The 23,180-nt window shown below is 40.5% G+C and overlaps 1 protein-coding gene across 1 annotated transcript in view; it reads left to right on the top strand.

Moving 5' to 3' along the window:
• Window positions 1-19,671, top strand: part of LOC104255260 (T cell receptor beta constant 2) — a 45,110-nt gene extending 25,439 nt beyond the window's left edge. The window contains exons 3-6 of the mRNA XM_059824061.1: window positions 8,807-8,844; window positions 11,646-11,981; window positions 12,348-12,365; window positions 19,526-19,671. Of these exons, the coding sequence (XP_059680044.1) occupies window positions 8,807-8,844; window positions 11,646-11,981; window positions 12,348-12,365; window positions 19,526-19,671 (538 nt within the window). The remainder of the gene's footprint in view (window positions 1-8,806; window positions 8,845-11,645; window positions 11,982-12,347; window positions 12,366-19,525) is intronic.
• Window positions 19,672-23,180: the final 3,509 nt, after the last annotated feature.

The raw sequence follows: 23,180 nt of genomic DNA, 5'->3' as shown, positions 1-23,180 counted from the left end.
CTCCTGTTTTTATCGCACAACCTAGGACTTACCTTTTCTTCAAAGAAAGCAAAACAGCACATAGAAGAGCAAAAGGTGTCTTTAAGAAAGTATGGCTATACACTTGTTTATTTTGGGCTTCTGTTTTTAGGTCATGTCTTTGACAATCTGCATACCATTGAGCACAGACCAATTGTCTCTTGTGCTTATATGGAAGACATAGCGGATGAAGCACATAACAATCACAGGGAGCAAATGTACTATGCTGCTCACTGATGTGGCGAACTGGATAGGCTGACGTTAAACATACTATTTGATTACAGCAAAAAAAGGAGTGGAGGTCATGAGAATAGCTGCTGAGAGCAAGGAGTGGGAACCAGCTGGGACCATGTCCTGTGAAAGATCCTAACACTCCTTTTCACCAAAATTGCCATGAGATTTTTGTACTGCCAGGGTGGATCACTCAATTTCAGGCCAGGGTCCTAGTCTGACCAGCCATGCTACATAAATGTTACTTTGCTTCCAGGCTCTGCTCTAAAAGATCCTAAACTGTTCTTGGCTAGGGAAATCTGAACGCAAGACAGAAACTCGTGTTCATTGTAGTCTCACTTTGCACACAGTGGAAGCTCTGAGGAAGATAAATCTAGTTGCATCCCAGACTTACTCTAGTCCTCCAAAGACATTTCTGAAAGACTCAGCTTCACACACCACTCCTTGCACACCCCGGTAGCCAATATTCTTCTGACTTCAGGAGCTGTTCAGCAACAAGTATAACACATCATGCCTTGCTCCCAGGGAGCACTCATCTCCTCCTCAGAACACTCTCAGGTCCATGATCTACTCACTGTTCATATCAGTCTACAGACATACAGCAGAAGCACTGGGAAAGCATTGTCTCTCACACAGCAGAGACACACTGAGTTCCTTATTCTCTTCAGCCTCTGATCGTCCTATATAGAGATCATCTTTGCACAGGTACCAAACACATTCACTCTGTTGCTGTCTGGAATTATTACTAGTGATCCAAATGCCCTCTGAAAGTTTTAGGAAAAATTGCTCATGCTAGAATCATTAAGGAATATAGATACCATGGTGGTAACTTTAGGAGTGACTTTTGGGTGATTTTTTTTAGATTTTTTTTTTTTAATTCTCTTCTAACATATTACCAATTCCTGGAAATCATAATGTTACAGTCCTAGCTCAGACCTCTTGCATAAACACTGAAAACAACCTTTATCAGCTCTGGGAACATAACAGAGGAAGGATCCCTTTCTATTTCTGAACTCCTGAGCATTTTTAGTTTAGAGTGGCAAATGCAATTTTAAGGCCCTGTGAAAACAAACTTATCAGTAGCCTTCAACGTTCAGCAGATTAATGAGCTGGCTATTGACTGGTCACAGCTGTGCGGTTTCCAGATGGAAGTAGAAAACCACAGAGATCTCTAATGGTCATTGTCGTGTTGAAGTTCTGCAGTCACAGTTCCCCATTCTAGCTCTAAGGGACAATTTTCTTCTATGCAGTACTTCTTTTGCCAGCTTGAAGTGGCACTGCACAAAAAGCAGCTATTCTAAGTATCTCATGAAACAGCTACTCTCCTACTTGTCGCACTCCCTGTCCTCATATTTATTCTCCTTTGTCTCCTGCTGTAGAAGGTTGCAGGGGAGCTGTAGCTGCAGAAATCATAGTCAAAGGTACTTGTTTTAGATGCTCAGCAGTGACATCTCAGGCACATCTGTGTAAATAGCTGTATATTTGTAATGAATAGCAGTTTGTCAACAATAGCAGTCTAGAGGTTATACTGGCTAATCAAAAGATAAGGTGATGGAAGGAGAGGATGTGTAAAGTCACATCTCTATGCAGACAATGATGCTATACCATGTGATGTGGTCATCCTGAAACTACTGGGAGGGTTTCGCAGAATCATAGAATCACAGAATCACAGAATGGGTGAGGTTAGAAGGAGCCTCTGAAGGTCATCTTGTCCAAACCCCCCGCTCAAGCAGGGCTACCTAGAGCTAGTGGCCCAGGACTGTGTCTAGGCAGCTTTTGAGTATCTCTAAATATGGAGACTCCACAACCTCCCTAAGCAACCTATTCCAGTGCTCAGTCACCCTCACAGTGAAAAAGTGTTTCCTTGTGTTCAGAAGGAACCTCCTGCATTTCTGTTTGTGCTCATAGCCTCTGGCCTTTTGGCACCACTGAATAAAGCCTGTCTCCATCCTCTTTGCACCCTCCCTTCAGGCACTTATATACATTACTTAGATCCCTCCTGAGCCTTCTCTCTCTAAGCTGAACAGTCCCAGCTCTCTCAGCCTCTCCTCCTACATGAGGTGCTCCAGTCCCTTAATCATCTTTGTGGCCCTTTGTTGAATGCTCCCCAATATGTCCACGTCTCTCTTCTAGTGAAGACCCCAGAACTGGACACAGTACTCCAGGTGTGGCCTCAACAGAGCTGAATAAACGGGAAGGATCACCTCCCTCGACCTGCTGGCAATACTTTGTCTATTGCAGCCCTGGATACCATTTGCCTTCTTTGCAGCAAGGGGACATTGCTAGCTCATGTTTAACCTGCTGTCCACCAGGAGCCCCAGGTTCTTTTCTGCCAAGCTGCTTTCCAGCTGGGTCACCCCCAGCTTATATTGGTTCATGGGATTATTCCTCCCCAGGTGCAGGACTTTGCACTTCCCCTTGTTGAACTTCATGATTGTTGGCCCATTTCTTCAACCTGTCAAGGGTGGCAGCATGACCCTGTGGTGTACTGGCCACTCCTCCCAGTTCCATGTTGTCTGCAAAGTTGCTGAGGGTATACTCTACCCCATCGTCCGGATCATTAATGAAGATGTTAAACAGAAGATGTTTCCCACCACAGTTGCTGTTTCTCAAGCTTCCTGTGAGAGAAGAACTGACTCTGAACGTAAATAACAGGACAGATAACCTTGTGTTAATCCTCCAATACAGGTATTGGATTGGGAGCAGAAGATGAACATTTGGAAAACAATATTGTTCTTTAGTGGAACAACTCGAGTACAAATCAATGGCCTCTAACAAGAAGCTTGAGTAGACACAGGCTGGAAGAGAAGGGAAACAAAGGGAAGGAAATAAAGGAAACATACATAGGATGGTATAGCATCACTGTCTGCATAGGGATGTGTATTGGGTCTGGCTAGGATGAAGTTAACTTTCCCAATAGCAGCCCTCATAGTGTTGTGCTTTGTATTTGTAGCTAGAAAGGTATTGATAACACACCAGTATTTTGGCTACTGCTGAGCAGTGCTTGCACAGCAAGCCCTCTGCCCCTGCTCCAAAGGACTGAGTGTGGGCAAGAGGTTGGGAGGGAACATAGCCAGAACAGCTGACCCAATCTGACCAAAGGGATATTCTGTACCATGTGATGTCATGCTCAGCAATAAAAAGCTAAGAGAAAGGAGGAGGAGAGGGGACACTTGTTATTAAGGAGTTTGTCTTCCAGAGCAACTGCTACGTGTACGGAGGCCCTACTTCCCAGGAAGTGGCTGAACATCACCTGCTGATGGAAAGTAGGGAATAAATCTTTTCCTTTTCCTTTGCTTCTGCATGTGGCCTTTGCTTTTTCTTTATTAAACTGCCTTTATCTTGATCCACGAGTTCTCTTTCATCTTTTTTTCTTCCTCTACCCCATCCTGCTGAGGAGGGAGAGTGATAGAGGGGCTCGGTGGGCACCTGCCAGCCAGCCAAGGTCAGCCTACCACAGGATGTGATTTTACATATCCTCTTCTTCCATCATCTTATCTGTTCAGTACCAGATATGCCCTGAAAAAGGGGCTGTTGCTTAATTTTAGGGGTTCATGGCCAAAAGTACTGAATGTTTATGAAAAGAACTTCCTCATCTCCCTAAAATAAATCTGTAAAGCTCAGGGCATCTCTCTAGTTCTTCCTGCTTCTTTGTAGCTGCTTTTTCTGTAAACTCTAAAGAAGGATCCAGGACTAATGTAAGTGATACGACCACTACTTTCCTGTGAAATTCCCCCACTAAAATGATACCAGTGTTAGAAAATATGGCCCTAAAGGTCTCTTGTTTGCATATTCTCACCTTTCGTTGTTGTCTGAATTTTTACACAGCTTGGCCCATGAAGCCTCCTATGAGAGACATGGAGATAAAAATCAAGGAACTGTCATTCCTCTCTTCTCTCCCTCTCACTCATTTGAATTCATGGCCTACAAGGCCTTTCTTTTTGACAGGTTACAGATGAACATTAAAGTGGGACAAGACTGGTCTCTGCTGGCATGTCTTGGAAATTGCCTTACAAACATGCCCTGAAGAGACGTTAGCACCACATTAGAAAAACACTCCTTCAAAATTAATACAGAGGTGATTTGATTGTTTTTAAATGAAAGACACCATATGAGAGAGTCTGTTAGTGACAGTAAGGACACTAATGGAGCTGTAGATTGGAGAAGGAGACAGAATAATCTTAAAGGAATTTTACTAGAATGGTTTTAGACCCTGAATAAACAGTGCTGAGATCAGAAGCAGACTAAGACCAAGGCAGGCAAATAATATCCCACTATTAGTGTTGTTATTCAGGCAGAGCCAGGCGAATAAAATCCTAAATGTATTTTTAAAAAGAATTCAATCTAAACAAAGACAAATGTCTGCAGTCATTCTCATAATTAGTGACTTAAACACACAGTTTTGCTGTTGTAGAGGACAAGATTCTGTAGGGGAACCTGAGATCACCTGTCCAATATCATGCCTTCTGTAGTCCTATGTCTTGGTCTTAAATGTTACAGCTTAGTCTATGTTTCTCATTCCCTTCCCTGGGACACTAACAGCTGTTCCCAACTAAACAAGCTGTATCAGAAATTACGGGTTCTTCTGTGATATGTGAAAACAAGAGAAAATAATTTGTGATTTTCCTAGTAGAATTACCTTGTTTTGAAGGATTGTGTCCTGTACTTACAGTCTATTTTTTTATATCAAGACAGACTGAAGTGAAACCATTAAAAAGCCATATGAACAACGTGTTTACTGCAGGTACTTGGTCATGTTGCTGACTATGTGTTGACCTTTTATGTGAGAAGACTAGGCCAGGATGGGCTGTGTATGCCCCAAACCTCAACTGGTTTGTTCACGTCCCTGTCTTTCCCTGTATTGCCTCAGTGTGTGCTGGTACACACATTCTCACTGGCACAGATCTGTCCCTCTTGGGAATTACATCATACCTGGACAAACCTATGGGGGGAAAAAATACAGTTTTGTATCTCTGTTTAGTTATGTGTAAGGGAGGGAGATAAAAGTATCCTGTTACCTGTCACCCACCTGCTTCAGGCAGTCTCCAAAATGATGGCACGCTCTTACTCCTAGGTGACAGCTTTTCACAGTCAGGGTCACAGGCACCTGCGAGAGGCTTGTACTTCTGCTTCCTGTTACAGGGCACTCAGAGGAATACAAACCTAAGAGCTCAGCATCCTACTTCCCTCCCTTTCAGAGCAACCATGACAAGTGCAGCACAGACCAACGAGGATATTCACAATCAGGCCAGGCTACAAACAGAAACAGCAGTCTGTAGTAAGTAAATCACTCTCAATGCAAACCAGTTACAGTGGGCTTGAGGTCTGTTTATCACCCTGTGGCAGAAGAAAAAAGAGTGGGAAGGAAAGCAGCATGAACACTGTCATGAAGTTACCAAGTGGAAAATAACTGCATTTAAAACCAGCTAATAAAAGGAAAGAAAAAATTACTTTTTTGTTTATAGGAAAAAAATGTCAGCATTATAAATTCAGGGATAATGGATATGCTAAGAGGTAATCAGACTATCACACAGAAACAGCAATGGCAGAGAAGGATGTGGCCTGTGGTTCCCATGGCAATCTTTCAAGGTGACTGGGTGACAAAAATGGGAGGGCGGAGCCATGGGTGGGATTGTTTTTGTACGAGGTTGTATCGTTGTGGGGACAGGTGGGACACAATGATACATTCCCCACAAGGCCTTTACAAAAACCCACATGTGCATGAGCCTTGTGGGAGAGTGGGTTAAGACAGCTACAGAGAATTCCGCAGCACAGTGGGCATGTTCTGTCTTAGTTTTTCTTGACAGACCTAGTATGCTAGGACTTACTTTCACCATCTGAGAACTGAGCCTGCCCTGTCTGGAAAACAAGCAAGGAGATTCTGAGACACTGAAATAATTTTCAGCAAACCAGACTGACTGCAGATGCACCAAAAACCTATCAGAGTATGTGAAGCAGAGAATTAGTGGGTTTTTTCTTTCTGATGCCATAGTATTTGCAATAGACCACAAAATGGTTCTTTATTAATGCAATAAAAGTGTTAGAAAAAGAATTCTGACATGTAGCAGGTATCTCTCAGAGGCACTATATAAAATGTGGTGGGGTTTTCTCTCTTAAATAAGCCTCCAGTGTCCACTGACTGACTCATATCTATGAGCACAAAGGTTTTCTCTAATCCTTCTCCACACTGTCTCACTGCAGTTCTTCCTAATGGATATCAAGGGTTTGCCTGAGACCAGCCAACTGATTCTTCTGGACTCTCCTTGTGTGGATTACTTTTAACCTATCAGAAAATTGAATGGGATCCTGAAACACTATTCAAGATGGCTGGCCTGCCACTGAAGGGAAAACAAATGGATTTGTTTAAGTTCAGTGCCACAAAGTTGAACCAACTATATGAGAAGGCATGTGACTATGACAACCACAAAGCAAGTATTATTTGATTATTAACTGCACAAGTTACAGAAAGGAAGGATTCACAATGTGTAGAGTACAAGACTGACAGTAAGGAAGCTCTAGTTGTAGAGGAATTATATTTCTAGCCAATGACAGCCTCTACCACTCTGGGTGTGTCTGCATAGTGTCTACATCTGCAAAACAAGAATATCAGGTAATATCAATGCGATAGCATGGAGATTAGAGAAAGGTTGTAAAACAACTTGAGGTGAAATGCAGACAATAAAAATAAGTGTCAAAAAACTCTGGGAAATGCTTTTATAAATGCTACAGATTATACAATGGGATTTCAAGATGGTTTTCTACCAAAACCCTTCAGACAGAGACTGAGGGATCTTTGGGATTCCAGATACAGTAAACATTGCTTAAGATTCTGCTTACTAAAGTCAACTGCAGTGCACCCCTTTTCTTAGCTTATGATACAACACTTTGCCACTGTGACCACCAATAAGATCATTTTCGGCGATGGCACAAAACTTACAGTAATGGGTAAGAAATTTTTGTTTTCTCTTTTAAATCACTTCAAATCCTAGGTCTTCTCTCTAGAGAATTTAACTTCAACCTTATTCTCCCTTTCATTATTAAACTGGTGTTTTCCTGATGTGCTAGTAACCCAGTCTACTTTGGAGAATAGACTAAGTTTAGTACTCTAGGTAGGGACACACATTTCACTTTGGAGAACTGAATGAATGCATTTTCAGTGAATAAAAAGCTGTCCACAGAAAGAATTAGGATGAGGAAAGGGTTAAAAAATATGTGCATATCATAAATATATTGTCTTAATAAATTAACATCTGCAAAAATCACTATTCCCCAAAAGTATAGCTATTCTCTATAATCCTAGTTCTCCTGGGGCTACAGGTGATGAAGTACAAGTCAGTGAAAGGCTGACTGGAAAGAACTGAGTTACAGTTACACTTTGGACAGATCTAGAAAACAAAATCAAGACTCTACAAACCTAAGTTACTTTGGATCTTTTCAGAGTAAACTAAAGCATGTGTTATCTCAGATAACTGGGAAAGACAAATAAGTGTACTAGCATTTTTAGTTGACAAAACAGAAACCACAAATAAAGATAATTTAGGACAACTGTCTTACTATTTCAGAATAGATGTTAAAAGGCCACTGAAAACCACAGAAACAGAATATGTGGTTCATTTAAAATAAAAGTAGCTCTCGGGGAATGTTTCTGTCTGGGCCACACTTCTGGATTTGGACTCTCTCCAAATGCAGGGGAAAACAAGGCTGCTTCTAAGACTCTGATAAATGATGGTGATCTCTTGTTCTATGGCTCCTGGAGTCAGAAGAATTGATGCCTCAGGCTGTTGTACTACACAGTTCTACTGCAGACTAAAGTGATTACAAGTGGTAAAATGCAATCTCCATAGGAAAAAATCAGTGATCAGCAAGTTTTTGAAATCCAGTGTGAATCCGAGGTGCCTGAGCTGATGAAAATCAATACACTGATCCCTCATTGACCATAGTCAATTATGCAGCTAACTTTAATAATCCTAGCTAAGAGAACAGACAGAATAAAAGCAGAGACTTCCTTTCAGGGAAGGAGAAAGGGAGGGATGTTTAGGAACTGCTACAATGGGGATAGTGGACCAGGGCCCTGTGTTATATATTACAAGTTATTTTGTAAGTAAAAAAAAAAAGATATTTATTTTACAAGAGAAGAATATTCATGATATTGAAAGGAAACGAGGAAATTAAGGAAATTGGGCTCTTTAGTTGAAAATAAGCAAAGAAAACTACTCTGTCTGCATATGAGAAATATTTTCTAATAGTATACCTAGATAAATAGATAAGTATCTTCCAAAGAAATGGTGAAAGTTGCAACAACCGATTCACCTAAGCTTGAAGCAGAAGGGCTCTGGAAGAGGTATTTCTGAGATTGATCTCACCTGGTTAGACACAGAGATGTGGTGGTGTTCCCTTACAGACCTTTCTTTTTTTGTAGGGAACCATAAATTAATGTACTTTGTGTTTCTTCTTTTGCTGATATGGCATGAGGGGAGGGTTAGTCCACAGGTTTGGCTTAGAGGACGGAGCGTAGAGAGGTTTTCCTGCAGCTGCAAAACAGTGTGAATAATGAAAGATTGTACTTCGGCAGTGGGACAAAACTCACAGTCCTAGGTAAGACAGAAGTCAGATCTCAGTGATATATGTGATACTGGTTTAGGGGACAAGAGCATTCTTAATTAACAGCAGAATAATGATGACTTTTCATATAGCCATGAGGACAGCATTAATCCTTTATTGGTTGCTTATTAAAATGAGATTGGTTCATACAGAAGTGTAGGATTTGCAGGCATGAATTTTGAGCTCCTTTTGTCCATTGGCTCTGTCTTCCCTTACTGGGAACTTCATGAAGGGAGAAAGGAAGAAATAATTCTGTTTCCTCCCATTCTGCAAGAAAACATTATAGAGGCTGGGAATGAAAGATCCTTTATCTATGTAACAATTAAAAGCAACATTTCACAGGTAGAGTCTGGATTCTTGTGTCTGCTAATCAGTCAGGGAAAGAGTAGTATTGCTGGTACTTTGCTCTACTCTCCATAGATGGTGGGCAGGCTGCCTAAAGTTGCTTTGGGACACTGGCTTCCTCTAACAGTCCTTTTCATGACCTCTAATTCTCAAAAATGTCTATATTCTTTTTCTCTCAGTGCACTTTTCTCCTCTATTCTTTCTCTTTTTTCCCCATTTGCTTCCTCTTTTTTGTCCCCTCCTGGGAAAGGATTTAACATCACCTATATCAAGGCATTTTGGAATCACAGGGCAAAATAACCTTTTCCGTGTGCTACTGCCACATCTGATAGCAAACTGTAGAAATACACATTGGTACCCGATCCTTTAAACAGTACCATTTTAAGGAACTAAGTGGCTGGCAAGAAAAGCGTAATGACACCGCGGGTTATAGTCTGATCGTGTATAGCTGTGCTTTTTAACTGTACCACCTACTTTTGGAGTTGGCACTGTGCTCAGAGTTATAGGTAAGTAGCTCTGATTAACCCAAATGCTCAATGTGGAGGACACTTGAAAATTTCCCTTGCATTAATGATATGTAGCATATACACAGATGATTTTAAAATGAGAGTAGGAGTGAATGATAACAAGAAATCATGAAACTGACCTTGCCGTGATGGGAATGGAAGAACTGTGGCACTTTTTCTCTTAGGTGGGTGAAGAATGTGTGACAGGGAATGCATGAGTTTATGCATGGAAGTGATTAAGCAATTGTGCCATTGTCTGCCATGAACACTGTGGAAGATCAGAACAGAATAGGTTGTCGATAACAGTTTTTTCTGATTGTCTCTGCTTTTGCTTGTACCAGTCTCCTTATTCCATTTCAAGCATGCTCATTCTCTGGCTTTCTTTGTTTTACCAGTAGTTTTATCATTCTTTCTGTCTGCCTTTTTCACCTGCCTTCCTCTTTGTCTTTTTTTTTTTTTTTTGTCTGTTAAATCTCTCTCATTTTTCTTTTGTGTCCTCCTATCTGTTTCCATGTCTTCACTCATTAGCCATTTAGGCTATGAGCCAATGAACTTATGTCAGAGATACTTTTAGGATAGGAAAAAAATTCATAAAGCCAAGTACTAGAAGGGAGCAGTGAAAGTGATCAACCTCTCCTCATGTCCACTGGAAGGCAAACAGAACAGTGCCAGGCCTTCTAGGGAGTTATCTCCATTACTATCTAGTTACCTCTTCTGAAGTCTATACAAGCTCACATGTTTTCACAGCAGAAGCACCCCAGGGATCTTTGTAGAGTATGCACTGACAATCATGATTAAGGCTAACAGTTGAAAGCAAACACTAGGGCTTAGGGGTCAAGATCTATGTAAGATACACGTTTCTGCTAATTCTGCTAATTCTCTCCACTCTAGAAAGGAGGGAGTGATCAGGAAGGATATCTAAAATTTTTAGTGCCTTCACACCAAAAAACCCTAAAAGTTTTCTCTTTGGCTCCATAGTTCTCTCTGCATTTCTGTTTCCATGTGCACTCTGCAGACCTGGTGGGTTTATCATGCTAGATGAGTAAAAAAGACAGTCTAATAAAGTATATGGAAAAAAAAAAGATGGCTTTTAGGGTCACTGCCTAGCTTCTGAGTAGCATGTCATTGTTGCCTTGTACATCCTTCTGGGTGTAGAAGTCTGTTGTCTTTAGTCTTATATGTAGGTATTAAATACTTTAGGACAGGAGATATCTTTTGATTTGTGAGTGTATAGAATCTCCCATCATTTTGGGTAGATGTGTAGTCTAGGATGAGGGCTTCTCATACCTAGGGTAACCTAATAAATAAGATTAAGAGATATTTCAGTCATAAAAAAGGATGGCAAGTTAAGACCTAAAGCAAAACATGTCTCAGGCAGATTCAGGTTACCTACCTACAGTGTTCTTTACTTCAGACAGTGAGAAAGATTAACTCCTTCCTTTCAAGTCACCCTTTAGATGGGGGGTCCAAGCAGGGTATCACATGGAAGTATAATTCTGAACACTGCAATAACCATCATGTCTTACTACATCTCCAGGAATGTAACGCAGTCAGTTGGAGAGGCTTGTGCCTTACAACACAGACTCCTATCTATTAGTACAGTATTACAAATACAGGCATTATAGCACTACTGGGTACTTTTCTGCCTACCTGTTTGCGCAGCGTCTTTTCAGCTTCCGTATTCTTCTGGCAGAGGCAATACTAGAAATTCAAACACTCGTGCATTTCTGTAGCCAGACCTTTCATGTTTCTGTGTAATGAGTGAAGACAAATGCTTTCAGTTTCCTGGTGTCTACCTATCTAATAGATATTAAATGTCTAATAGGCAGTTGTTAAAAGGCCAGATATATCAGGAGTCACACAGCACAAACATAGTATAGTTTTAAAGGGTTTCTGATTGAAGGCAGTAATCAAGGCTCTGGACCATATTGCTTTCCATTTCAGGGAAGAACGATGAAATCATACCTCCAGCTGTGGCCATCTTTTCCCCATCAAAGCAAGAGATCCAACAGAAGAGCAAGGCCACCCTGGTATGCCTGGCCTCTGATTTCTACCCTGACCACCTGAATCTGGTCTGGAAGGTGAATGGTGCTAAGAGGACAGAGGGGGTGGGGACAGATGAGTTTTCCACATGGAATGGGAGTACCTACTCATTGACCAGCCGACTGAGGATCTCAGCCCAGGAATGGTTCAACCCTTTGAATCGTTTTGAGTGTGTTGCCAATTTTTTTAAGAATGGAACGCTGGAATCAATGCACAAATTAATCTACGGTGATGGTGGTAAGTAAAAAATGTGTATCACCATGCTGTTCAAACTAGAAATCACACATCAAAAGGGTGTGGGTTATGATGTGAAACACATCTATACACAACTTCTATACAGGGTGTTGTTATGGCACAAATATATGTGTAAATATGTAGGTAGTTGCATATGTCTCTTCATATTCCTCAGCCTCTCTATCTACATTATCATTATGTATCTATATTTTTTCAAAGGTTTCTTCAGATTTTCACTGAGAAATCTCCGTAGTATAGTAAAATATATAGTATAGTAAAATGAATCAGGCAGTAAACTGAAACTTCTAAAATTTGTGTTCTGTTTGCATTGAAGAGAAACATGACTTTCAATTAATTTTTGTCTTTCAGGTTGTGCACTCACGGAAGGTATGTGTGTCTTATCGCAGGCAAATATCTGCATGTATTTTAATTCTAGTTCTACTGACTCTAAGTACAAGGTGTGTGAGATTTCTACTACAAGAATAACTTGTACTTCCTCATCTAAGTGGTTTGTATGTTAAATTAAAAAAAAAAGAAAAAAAGACTTTGGGAGGGTTGTATGTGCATGCTGTATGTAGCTGTGTTTTGGTGTTTTACCTCTTCTTTATGATTCCCTTTAAAATAACAGATGAAATTGTGGAACCTTCCTATAGAGTGTAATTTGCTCTTTTTATCACCTCCTTCAGTCCTTAACACTGCTGTCTGTTGGGAAGCTGCTTGCTCAGCCATGAAAGAAAAAATTCGTACTTAACCAAGTGATTATGACATCAAGATTCAGAATCCAGAATTCTGAATATTTCTTAGTATCAAATTCAGAATACTTCTCTTTAAAAGTTACATTCCCCCCAAAACTGCAAGGATACCCATATTAAAAATTATGTTTCTTTCCTTTATGTGTACATATTTACACACTCTTGTTTTTCACCAACTTTAATGCTTCAGGAATCTTAAGGCTGAACCAAGATCAGGCTGGTGTCCCAATACTACTCCAATTCCTCAAGAGTGAGAAATCTATAAGAAAAAAGTTCTAGATACCATGTTATTCTGGGCTATGTAAAACTTCCCTGATATATCAGCAGCACTCACAAGACCACTGACAATAACGAGTGAAAAAAATTCCTATCTGTGATTCAGCTTAATTGGAGTCCCTAAGAGGGTATTCACATGAACAGCCTAGTTTTTCAGTAGGTGTGGCAACACAATGGTTAAACATTCCCAGTCAGGACATACTTTCTTAGCACAAAGCCAATCTCTGTCTTTCCTAGACTTGCTTTCTCTTTTGGTTCTTTGAATCACAGTGTTCTTTCCCACCCCCTGCTATCTCGTGTCAACAGAGCTATTCATTTTGCTCTAATTCCTTTGTGTTGCTTAGCTAAAGATTTCAAGGGTTCTTACTTGATTAAAGCTCCATTAGATATAGTCTCTCGTAATGATGATAATTCAATACACAAATCATGTTTGATTTGCAGAGTCCTACCTGCGGCATGGAAATTCTCTGAAGCTCACTTACCTCATTCTCTGTGGCAAAGCCTTGCTCTATGCAGTTTTGGTGAGCAGTTTGGTGTGGACAGCCAAGGTAGGCTAGTGTGCCACTTGAAGACTGACCTTACTCACTAGTACAAGGATCAGAGGATACAGACTAAATCTATTCTCAGCTGTGGGGTTGTTCTCCATGTGCTCTGCCGGGCTTTGTGCAGCCTAGTTTGAAAAATCACAAGTGATGAGTTTTCTATTATTGTTTTTCTGGAACTCAAATAAAATCAATACTATCTAGCAGAGCTATTCCTTCTCAAAATACTCTTTAAACACATGGAAAAAGATGAGAATTAAGGACAAGTTCTCCAGAAAGTAAAGAAGGGAAATATCAGATACATCGTACTTTTCTGTAAGTGTTGAAAAGGGACTCATGCCTGCAGTAAAAGTAATAAGCAGGGGTTTTGAGGAGATACATGGGATAAATCTGAACAAAGATTTAATAAGAACAATGGGATAAATCTGAACAAATGGGAGAAGTTTAACTAGCTACCATAAAATACTTTTTATCAGTAAGTTTCTCATATGGCTGAAAGATATTCCCAGAGAGAGTTGCAGAAGCCATATGAGAAACTTACTGATAAAAAGTTCCTTTAAAAGCAGGACTGGGAATTGTATTTGAAAAATGACCTGGTAGAGTTGAGGGTAAGCATGAACACAATCTCAGTTATGTTTTTATGTCCTTTTTCAAGGATACTAGAGGGAGTAGGTTTGTACTTTACTGGATCACAATCATAGAATCACAGAATGGTTTGGGTCGGAAGGGAACTTTAAAGATCATCTGGTCCAGCCCCCCTGCCATGAGCAGGGACATCTTTCACTAGATCAGGTTGCTTAAAGCCCTGTCCAGCCTGACCTTGAACACTTCCAGGGATGGGGCATCCACAACCTCTCTGGGAAACCTGTTCCAGTGTCTCACCACCCTCATGGTAAAAATTTTTTTCCTTGTATCGAATCTAAAGGTACCCTGTATCAGTTTAAAACCATTGCCCCTTGCCCTGTCACTACAGGTCATGGTAAAAACTCTCTCTGTATCTTATAAGCCCCCTTTTATATTGAAAGGCCGCAAGAAGGTCTCCCCAGAGGCTTCTCTTCTCCAGGCTGAACAACTCCAACTCTCTCAGCCTTTCTTCATAGCAGAGGTGTTCCATCCCTCTGATCATTTTTGTGGCCCTCCTCTGGACCCGTTCCAACAGTTCCATGTCTCTCTTGTACTGGGAACTCCAGAGCTGGATGCAGTGCTCCAGATGGGGTCTCACCAGAGCAGAGTAGAGGGACAGTTACCCGCCTCGACCTGCTGGCCACACTTCTCTTGATGCAGCCCAGGATACAATTGGCTGTCTGGGCTGAATCTGCACATGGCCAGCTGACATACAATTTTTCATCCACCAGTATCCTCAAGTCCTCCTCCACAGGGCTGCTCTCAATCCATTCATCCCCCCTGTCTGTACTGATCCTGGTGATCGCCCCAACCCAGGTGCAGGACCTTGCACTTGGCCTTGTTGAACTTTATGATGTTCACATGGGCCCACTCCTCAAGCCTGTCCAGGTCCCTCTGGATGGCATCGCTCTCCGCAAATGCATCAACTGCACCACTCAGCCAGGTGTCATCTGCAAACTTGATAAGGGTGCATTCAATCCCACTATCAATGACACATTGATAAAGGTATTAAATAGTATTGGTCCCAGTACAGACCCTTGAGGGACACCACTCGTTACTGGTTTCCACTTGGACATTGAGCCATTGACTGTAACTCTTTAGGTGCAGCCATCCAGCCAATTCCTTATCCATCTAACAGTCCATTCATCATAACCATATTTCTCCAATTTAGCAGCAAGACTGTTGTAGGTGACTGTATCAAAGGCCTTACAGAAGTCCAGGTAGATGATATCTGTAGCTCTTCCCTTGTCCACTGATGCAGTCACTCCACTATAGAATGTCACCACATTAGTGATCTAACAGGCAAAGTTGTGTGTAAAGATATTAGTTCAGTATGTAAGTAAATAATTTGTACAGGTTAACACACTTCCTTGGTACAAAAACGAGAGAAAGCATGGAGATAAAACATGGTCATTTCTGTTAATGCTCTCAGGAGACACAACAGTTGGGACACTGATAAATATGGTCTATTATTTCCTAGATTACTTTTGCTTGTTTTTTTATTTGTTTATTCTGATTTGTTTTCAATTAGGCTGGTGGCAAGTTGTCTAGAGAATAAATGAAGAGTCGTCTTCAACACATCAGCAGGAACACAGCAAATTATACTTTTTAACTTTCCACAGCAACAGATCTATGCTTCTGTTTAAGAACTTCTGAATATTATTTCTTGGTGATTCTCTGTCCCCCTCCTGTTCTTTCACTTTGTTGTAATCACTGCTGGGTTTTCTCTGTACTTCCATATCATAATGTATCGTATTGTATAGTATCATATCTTTAAAACTAACACCTTCTTAATGCTCAAAGGCTGAGGACCCAGCTCCTTGAATTAGGAATAAAGTTTTAGCTTCTTTTCCATTCAAGAAGCATGAGTTGTTTTTTAATTTGGTCTTTTGTAGCAATAATGTCCTACAATACAACTTCCAGTGATGTGTAGTATCATAAGGAACTCGCATTAAAGAACATCCACTGATGATCCTTACAGGAATAGCTTATCTGTTATGAGAACAGTAAAAGGCTCATCCTGTACTTACACTGTGTACCAACAGCTGGAGTTGGGCTGCAGGCTTCAGAGGTTTGCACACTCCAGTACCAGCAACTGGGAGAGTGAACATCCAGGGCCAGGATAGCAAGGGCTAGCAAGCAGACTGTATGTCTAAGGCTAGTTTCTGGGAGATCCGCAGTGTGTAAGTGTGGGTCCCAGTGTGGGTATGTGAGCTAACTGGAGGACCAGGGAGTTCAGGGCCAGTTGCTGGGTAGACTCAGTGTCTAAGGCCAGTTACTGGGATCCAGCGCGCGTTACTGGGATCCAGCGCGAGTGTGTGTGCTCGCATGCACACATGCACGAAGGAGTGCGTGAGGTTTGTATCTGGGGGGGCGGGGGCCTGTACCAGGAAGTGACATGGGGCTGCAGTCCTCAGGGGCTCATACGTCCAGGTCTGTTAGTGCCATCTGTGTTTGCATGAGTGTTTCTCTCTGTATTGATTTGTGTGGCTGGCTGTGTGTATACGTGTACTTGTATTGTGTAGGTGTTTGTATGGCTATCGGGAATACATAGCCTTGCTAGTGGGTGAACCTGGGGAAAGGGAGCTGCAACAGCCTCACCACTATTGGGCTGTTGGATTCAGTAACCCCAAATAAAATAGATAGAACTTACCATTCACTTATAGCCATCTTAGAGTATTTAGGACATCAACCAATCCATGCCTAATGCACAGCACTATTTAGATGGACAGCAGTATTTTTTGTCAGCATTAGGAAAAATAGACAGCATTCTTGTTTGTCTTCATATGGGAGGGTTTGTAGTCTAGACCTCATTGAAGATTGTGCATGTAGAAAAAAAATTTTGCTCAGTCCACCACCGTTCTGTATATATTTCCACCATTACAAGATAATCTCAAGCAGGATATCATCTGAACAAAAATCAGCAGGTTTGTTGTCATTAATGAGCAGACACATGCCAATCGTATCGCTTCATGCAATGTCTTTCTTCTCTCATATGCGGCCTTGGAAGATTCTGTCTGGTTGAGGAATGAGAAGAAATGAATACAATATCATCATAAGAAAAAACAGTAATTTCAACATGTTTATAAACACTCTTCTTGCTAGGAGAAAGCACCATGTCAGGTAAGTGACTTCTAGGAAGGAGGCAACAAGAATGTCTACTATATCTACTCTCCCACTCCCATATTATTCTTTTGAGAACATACCCAATAGGATACTCCTTAGGATGTTGTCCAGGCTAGTTTCCAGTTTGCTGTAAAACAGCATTTACACCACTTCTTTTGGGGAAGTGGATTCTGTGGCCTTCTTGTTAGCACTATCAGCATTCCTGCAATGTCTCCTGTGAGCATCAGTCTCTGGGATTGTCTCCCAGGATGACACATCTCCTTCCTGGATTTTTTACATGGGATGTTCATACTGCTTCCTCCCATTTTTGTTATGGGGAGGGGTATATTTTGATAGTAGTAGTATTGTGATACATATTCAGCAGTTTGGTCCTGGGACCCAGGTAACAATACTAGGTAAGGAAAATAAGCCTACACTTTTAACAAATACATGACACTGGAAATTTAAGACAAAAAGAAATCTTTTGTATGAAAACTGAGCAAGAGGGAACTCAGGGGAAATAGGTGCAGGATGGGTGAGTTCCAGAAATTCAACTCTTCTTTAGCACAGCTTAGTGATGTTAGAAAGGGGAGAGAGTCACTGTTTCTGCATTTACAGAAGTTGTCTCAGATTGAATTCTGAAACTACGACTGAGAGCAGGACACAGAGATGGAAAGAGCTACTTCCTAGATAGGCAGATTCACTACATACAGTACCTCTTGGAACAATACGCCATCTGTTTCAGCATATTCTTCAGCAAAAGCACAGTATTTTCTAACACAGATGAGAGCATAAATATCCCCTTCATTTGTGACCTCAGGAAAGGTAAGATATAGCATATCATACAGGCTTTATGTCCAGTTGAGAGCTTCTAGTAGCAGACAATTCTGGTACTTCTTCAAAATATTGTGCAAACTCACCACTGTATTTTGGACAGGGCAACCAGCTGACAGTGCTTGGTAAGTTTCCTTAGGTATTTTTGTTCCTTACTGTATAATATTAATTCATTACAAAATAAAATGCTGAAACCACCAATAAAATGTGCTAAAGGGTTTATATATTATCTTGGCAAGAGGCAGATTAGAGTAATTGTTAAATCTGTGCCTACTGATGTAAAGGAGGAAAAGAAGTCTCTATTACTAAGCACATTTATAAATTAAATGTTCATCTGGATTCAGTGTGAGATCAGAAAAGTAGGACAAAACTATAAAGGATTCTTCAATTTTCCTGTGATCTCTGAACTTAAAAGGATGTGTTCGTACTTGAGATTAGCTTGGTGATGGCACCAGGCTCATTGTGGTAGTGAAGAAAAATTCAGTGAATAGATTAAAAGTCACCTGTCAATGCATTTGTTTGTTTGAAAAGGATCTGATGATAGATTTGAGGGGAACTTGGCATATCTTTTTTAATGTCATTATCAGAAAAACAGTATATCTTAGTGCTAGAGGACAGATGGGTATAATCCCATAAAATGGAGTAATTTTTCCTGTGCTATGTCTGTCACTGCTTTAATCTCCTCAAAACACTACAGAACAAGGAAATATCATATTGAACAAAGAGATTACAACTATTACTTATGTAGTCTCACGGACGATTCAAACAAAAAGGAGAACTGTTTTCCGAGAGACTGTTTTTTACAAAAATGTCTTTATGGGTCTCAAATTCACAAGGCGTGAACAAAAGGAGCACTTTTTGATATCCTCAACTAAACAATGTAATGTCCCTCAATAATTCGCATAAAGTCATAGCATTTGCACCTCCACAAAGGAGAAAATTTGAGTTGATTGCTCCTTTACACAAACTCAGACAACACTGAGTAACAGAGCAGCAGACATACCTGTAGCATAAAGATGTATGTTGATATTCTAGCAAGCCGTTAGAACACTTTGCTAAGTCACTGACTCCACATACTACAGTATATTATCTCCTTAAATATACTGCAGAATTAGTATAAATTATATTCCCATGAGAAAGACTCCAAATCCCTTTTCATTTGATGCCTCAACTTTGCCTTCTTCAGACCAAATCCTAATCAGTCATACCAACATAGATCTGAAAAGTCATCAACAATTACTAGTTAACATGATATTTCAGCTAAGGGCAGCCAAGCTATAACTTGTGCAAATGAGCACTGAACAAGTTCTAATCAGCAGAATGAAAAAAAATGTCCTTTTCTAGTAAAGTTTTCTAAAGAAATGTTTGTTTTCTCGGTTGTTTTTTATTTATTGTTTTCTCCCTTACTTTTCAGAAAACTATCAGAGAAGTGCTACAGCTGAGAAGTTTGTATACATCATGCTTATTTTCAAAAGCATTTTGTATGGGATGTTTGTGATGGGGCTGATGCTTAGGTCCAAGGAGAGGAACAGAGTTCTAGTCTATATACATTTGTCCTAACTCATTCTAACTGTACAGGAGACCACTTTGGACAAAATGATGTCTTAAAGTTCATATTTATATAAATCTGTTGGAGTGGGAGACGGACCCGGAATAACGATGGAATCTCAATATGAGTATAGTCATTCTCCCCTTTATTCAAGCTTACAGAGTATATATAGACAGATGCCAAGAACACGCGTCCGCAACAGTTGTATAATTGGCTTACAGCCTCTGTTCACGCGCCAAGGCGGCGAGTGTGATTGGTACAGTGCTCTTGTGCACGCACAAGAGCACTTCTCCTCTTCGTGAATGTAGCTCCTTCTTCTTGTTTACCATTCCACTGTCTCTTATCATAACAGGCTTTCAAGGACAGTTAACGGTTTCCTCTGAGCCTTCCCCCTCATCAAAGACTGGGTTGCTCATGGGAATCAGATCGTGTCCCTTGTTACTAAGCCATTCCTCCACATAAATCCACTTCCCTACAATTATATTGTCTCTCATCATTTTCAAGACAACAAGCTAGTGAGAATGAAGGGGACAAAAAAGACAAAAAAGGACAAAAAAGGACAAAAAAGAAGGTAAGAGCTCCAGGGAGATTATTGCACAAGACAATGAATGCAGTATTGTCAAAATGTGTGGTCTTTTTAAAGAAAAGAGTAAAAAGGAAAATTAGGAAGACTAAGAAAATAAGAAAAATAAGAAAGGCCAAGAAAAGCAAAGGAGGAAAGAAAAAAAGGATGCAATTCAGAAAAAGAGAAAAGAATCTAATTTGTGGGGGAGGAGGAAAGGGAACCAGGGGGTGGCTCTTCAAAGCTGTGTTTGTGGGCACTATTTCTGTGCAGCATAAACTGTAAACCCAAGGGATTACTAGTCCTGGAGAGTGTTTCTGGAGATCTTTCATCTACTTTGCATCTCATTAAGCTATTACCTTATGGCACAAGTTAAACAATTGGTAATTCAGAGGCAGCTCACTTGGGAATAAACGGAGAAGAGTCATACCTTTTATGTATAGATGTATCCTAAATAGAGGTAGGAATAACACAGGCCAACATAGAGGAGTACTTGTAGAGCTTTGGAAGTAGAACAGGTAGGAATGCAATAGCAAGGCAGAAGGAGTAGGAGGCATAGAGTGGAGACCCTGAAGGGAGCTTCTGTCTAGCGTAGCCAGGGTCTTCAACTGAAGGGGGAAATATCTCTGAAGGCCTCAGCAGAAAACAGTACCTCAGAATCAGAACAGATGACGTGCCAAAATGTGCTTGAAAATATCTCTTTAACGGAACGGCAGTTGAATTTTAGCCAAAACAGGATGCGGTTTGACATTTACTCAAAAAAACATTTTGATAACGCATCAGCCTCTCTTACCACAACACCACCCCAGCCTCTCAGGATGAGGCACAGTGTGCAGCTCTCTGTTCACCATATTACAGTTGGACAGAAATAGTGACACATACAGGCCTTATGAAAGCTGGTGGGGTTTTTTTGTCTCATGCTATCACACAATCTTCTTGTTACTGAAGTCTGCAGATGGGTTTTGCATGTGCAGCTGCTGCTTCTGTTGTGCAACACACAAAAAAAAAAGAAAGACTTGTGGGTTTTGGGGAGTTGCTGACCTGCTTTTACAAATTAAAAAAAAAAAAACAAAAAACCATGCTTTTTCTAAGTATCTCAAAACAGCAAAACAAGATGATAAAAACCATATATTTGCAGAAAAATTTTGATGCAAGGGGACTTCTGGACATCTCTCAATCCAAATTCCTCTTCAAAACAGGGCCAAGTCCAAAGCTAGATCATGTTGCTCAGAGCTTTGTCTGGGTGATTTCTGAATATCTTCAAGGACAGAGATTTGACAAGGTCTCTGAGAAATCTTTTCCAGTGCCGAAGCACCCTCAAGAGGAAGCATTTTTTCATTATGTCTAATCAGAGTTTATCTTGCTGCAGCTTTTTCCCACTGGCTTTCACTGTGCCCCTCTAAGACTTCAACTCTGTTTATGCAGTTGGAGTCATGCAAATAGCCATCCTTTAGCCTGCTGCTCTCCAAGATGAACAAAATCAATTCCCTGATCATCTTACTGACCCTCTGCTGGACTCTACAATTTTTTGATATCTCTGTTGTACTGGGGCTCAGGCAGGGTGGGGGTGTGTATGGACAATAGAGGTAGTATTCCAAATATAGCCTCACAAGTGCTTAAACATGATAACTGCATTCTTGCTAATGCAACCAAAAATGTAATTAGCCTTCATTGCTGAAAGGGCTTGCCACTTATTCATGTTCAATTGCTTTTCTGCAAAGCTGCTCCCTAGCCAGTTAGTTGATATTTAAATGTCTCAGCTAAAGGTTCTTTCATTTTTTCCCCAGATGATGTGCCTGTAATCCAGTAACTTCTTTCCCAATGAATAAATGCTGCATAATAACCACAAATTGAAAATTTCCCTGTAAGTTCAGTATGCTTATCCTGCATATGTGGTAATGTAGATACTCCTTTGCCCTACATCATTTACAATATAATTTGACATAATTCAGATTGGGATAAGAATAATCTCAGAATGTGGATGCTGTGTCTGTAATTATGGAATAGTCTCATTCTACACCCTTTCTTTAAACCTTTCCAAACCCCTTTGTCTGGAAACAGATTATTATTCTTATTTATTTCAGAACTAGCAAATTATGCAGGTGACTTTTACACATCACAAGAACTTTGCTTAGTGCTTTCTTGCTGTAGGACAATTTAGGGCAATTTTGTATAAAATCATCATAGAATGCTTACACCAAAGAGTACCTCATGCTATGACTAATTCCACTGCATCTGTGACACTATCTGGGAGAATGGTGGTGCTGGAAAGACACTGGTAGGTCTTCCTGTGTGAGACACAAGACTCTTCATGCTGAGACTGAAATATTCCACCAGGGAGACATTATATGGTAAATAAAATTACATTCACATCCTGCTTGTTCATCCCTCTGCATTTTTGTCTCAAAACATGGATATTCTCTTGAGCAGTGTTGATATTAGAGCTTAGCTCAAAGTCAAAGAGCACTACAAGACTTTGAATGAGGAACGTCACAAAGTTGCCTGGGAGGAAAAAACCTCAGAATTCATCCATAGGATAAGGAATAAACCAGATTAATATAGACTGTGTTGCTGCTTATTAGGCTGTGAGAGAGGTGTAAGTACGAGGCATAAAGAGATAGATGTGACACACATAGTGGCATGTGCTTCACTATGTAGCCAGAAGTAAACTGGATAGTCAGAACAATTTCTGAACAAGTGGAAATCTACATGCTGTTTTTCTTGAATGTGAATTCATTGTAAGTTGCATACTACTTTGTACTATCTCCCTTTCCTCTTTATATCCTCCATACACATAAAACTTTTCAGGATTGTGTCTATGCCCTTGCAGACCATGGCTGCTCTTTTTTCATTTTAATCCAATCTGCAGCATATTAGTTCTGTTTAGCTTCTATTCTTATCTCATCTTTCATTCAGGCTTCTTCTCATTACTGTTGACAATCTTAGTTCTACAGATTT

This window comes from Gavia stellata, chromosome 1 (genome assembly GCF_030936135.1).
Source record: "Gavia stellata isolate bGavSte3 chromosome 1, bGavSte3.hap2, whole genome shotgun sequence".
Taxonomy (NCBI): domain Eukaryota; kingdom Metazoa; phylum Chordata; class Aves; order Gaviiformes; family Gaviidae; genus Gavia; species Gavia stellata.
Note: the sequence above shows the minus strand (reverse complement) of the source record. Positions and strands in the feature narration are given on the sequence as shown.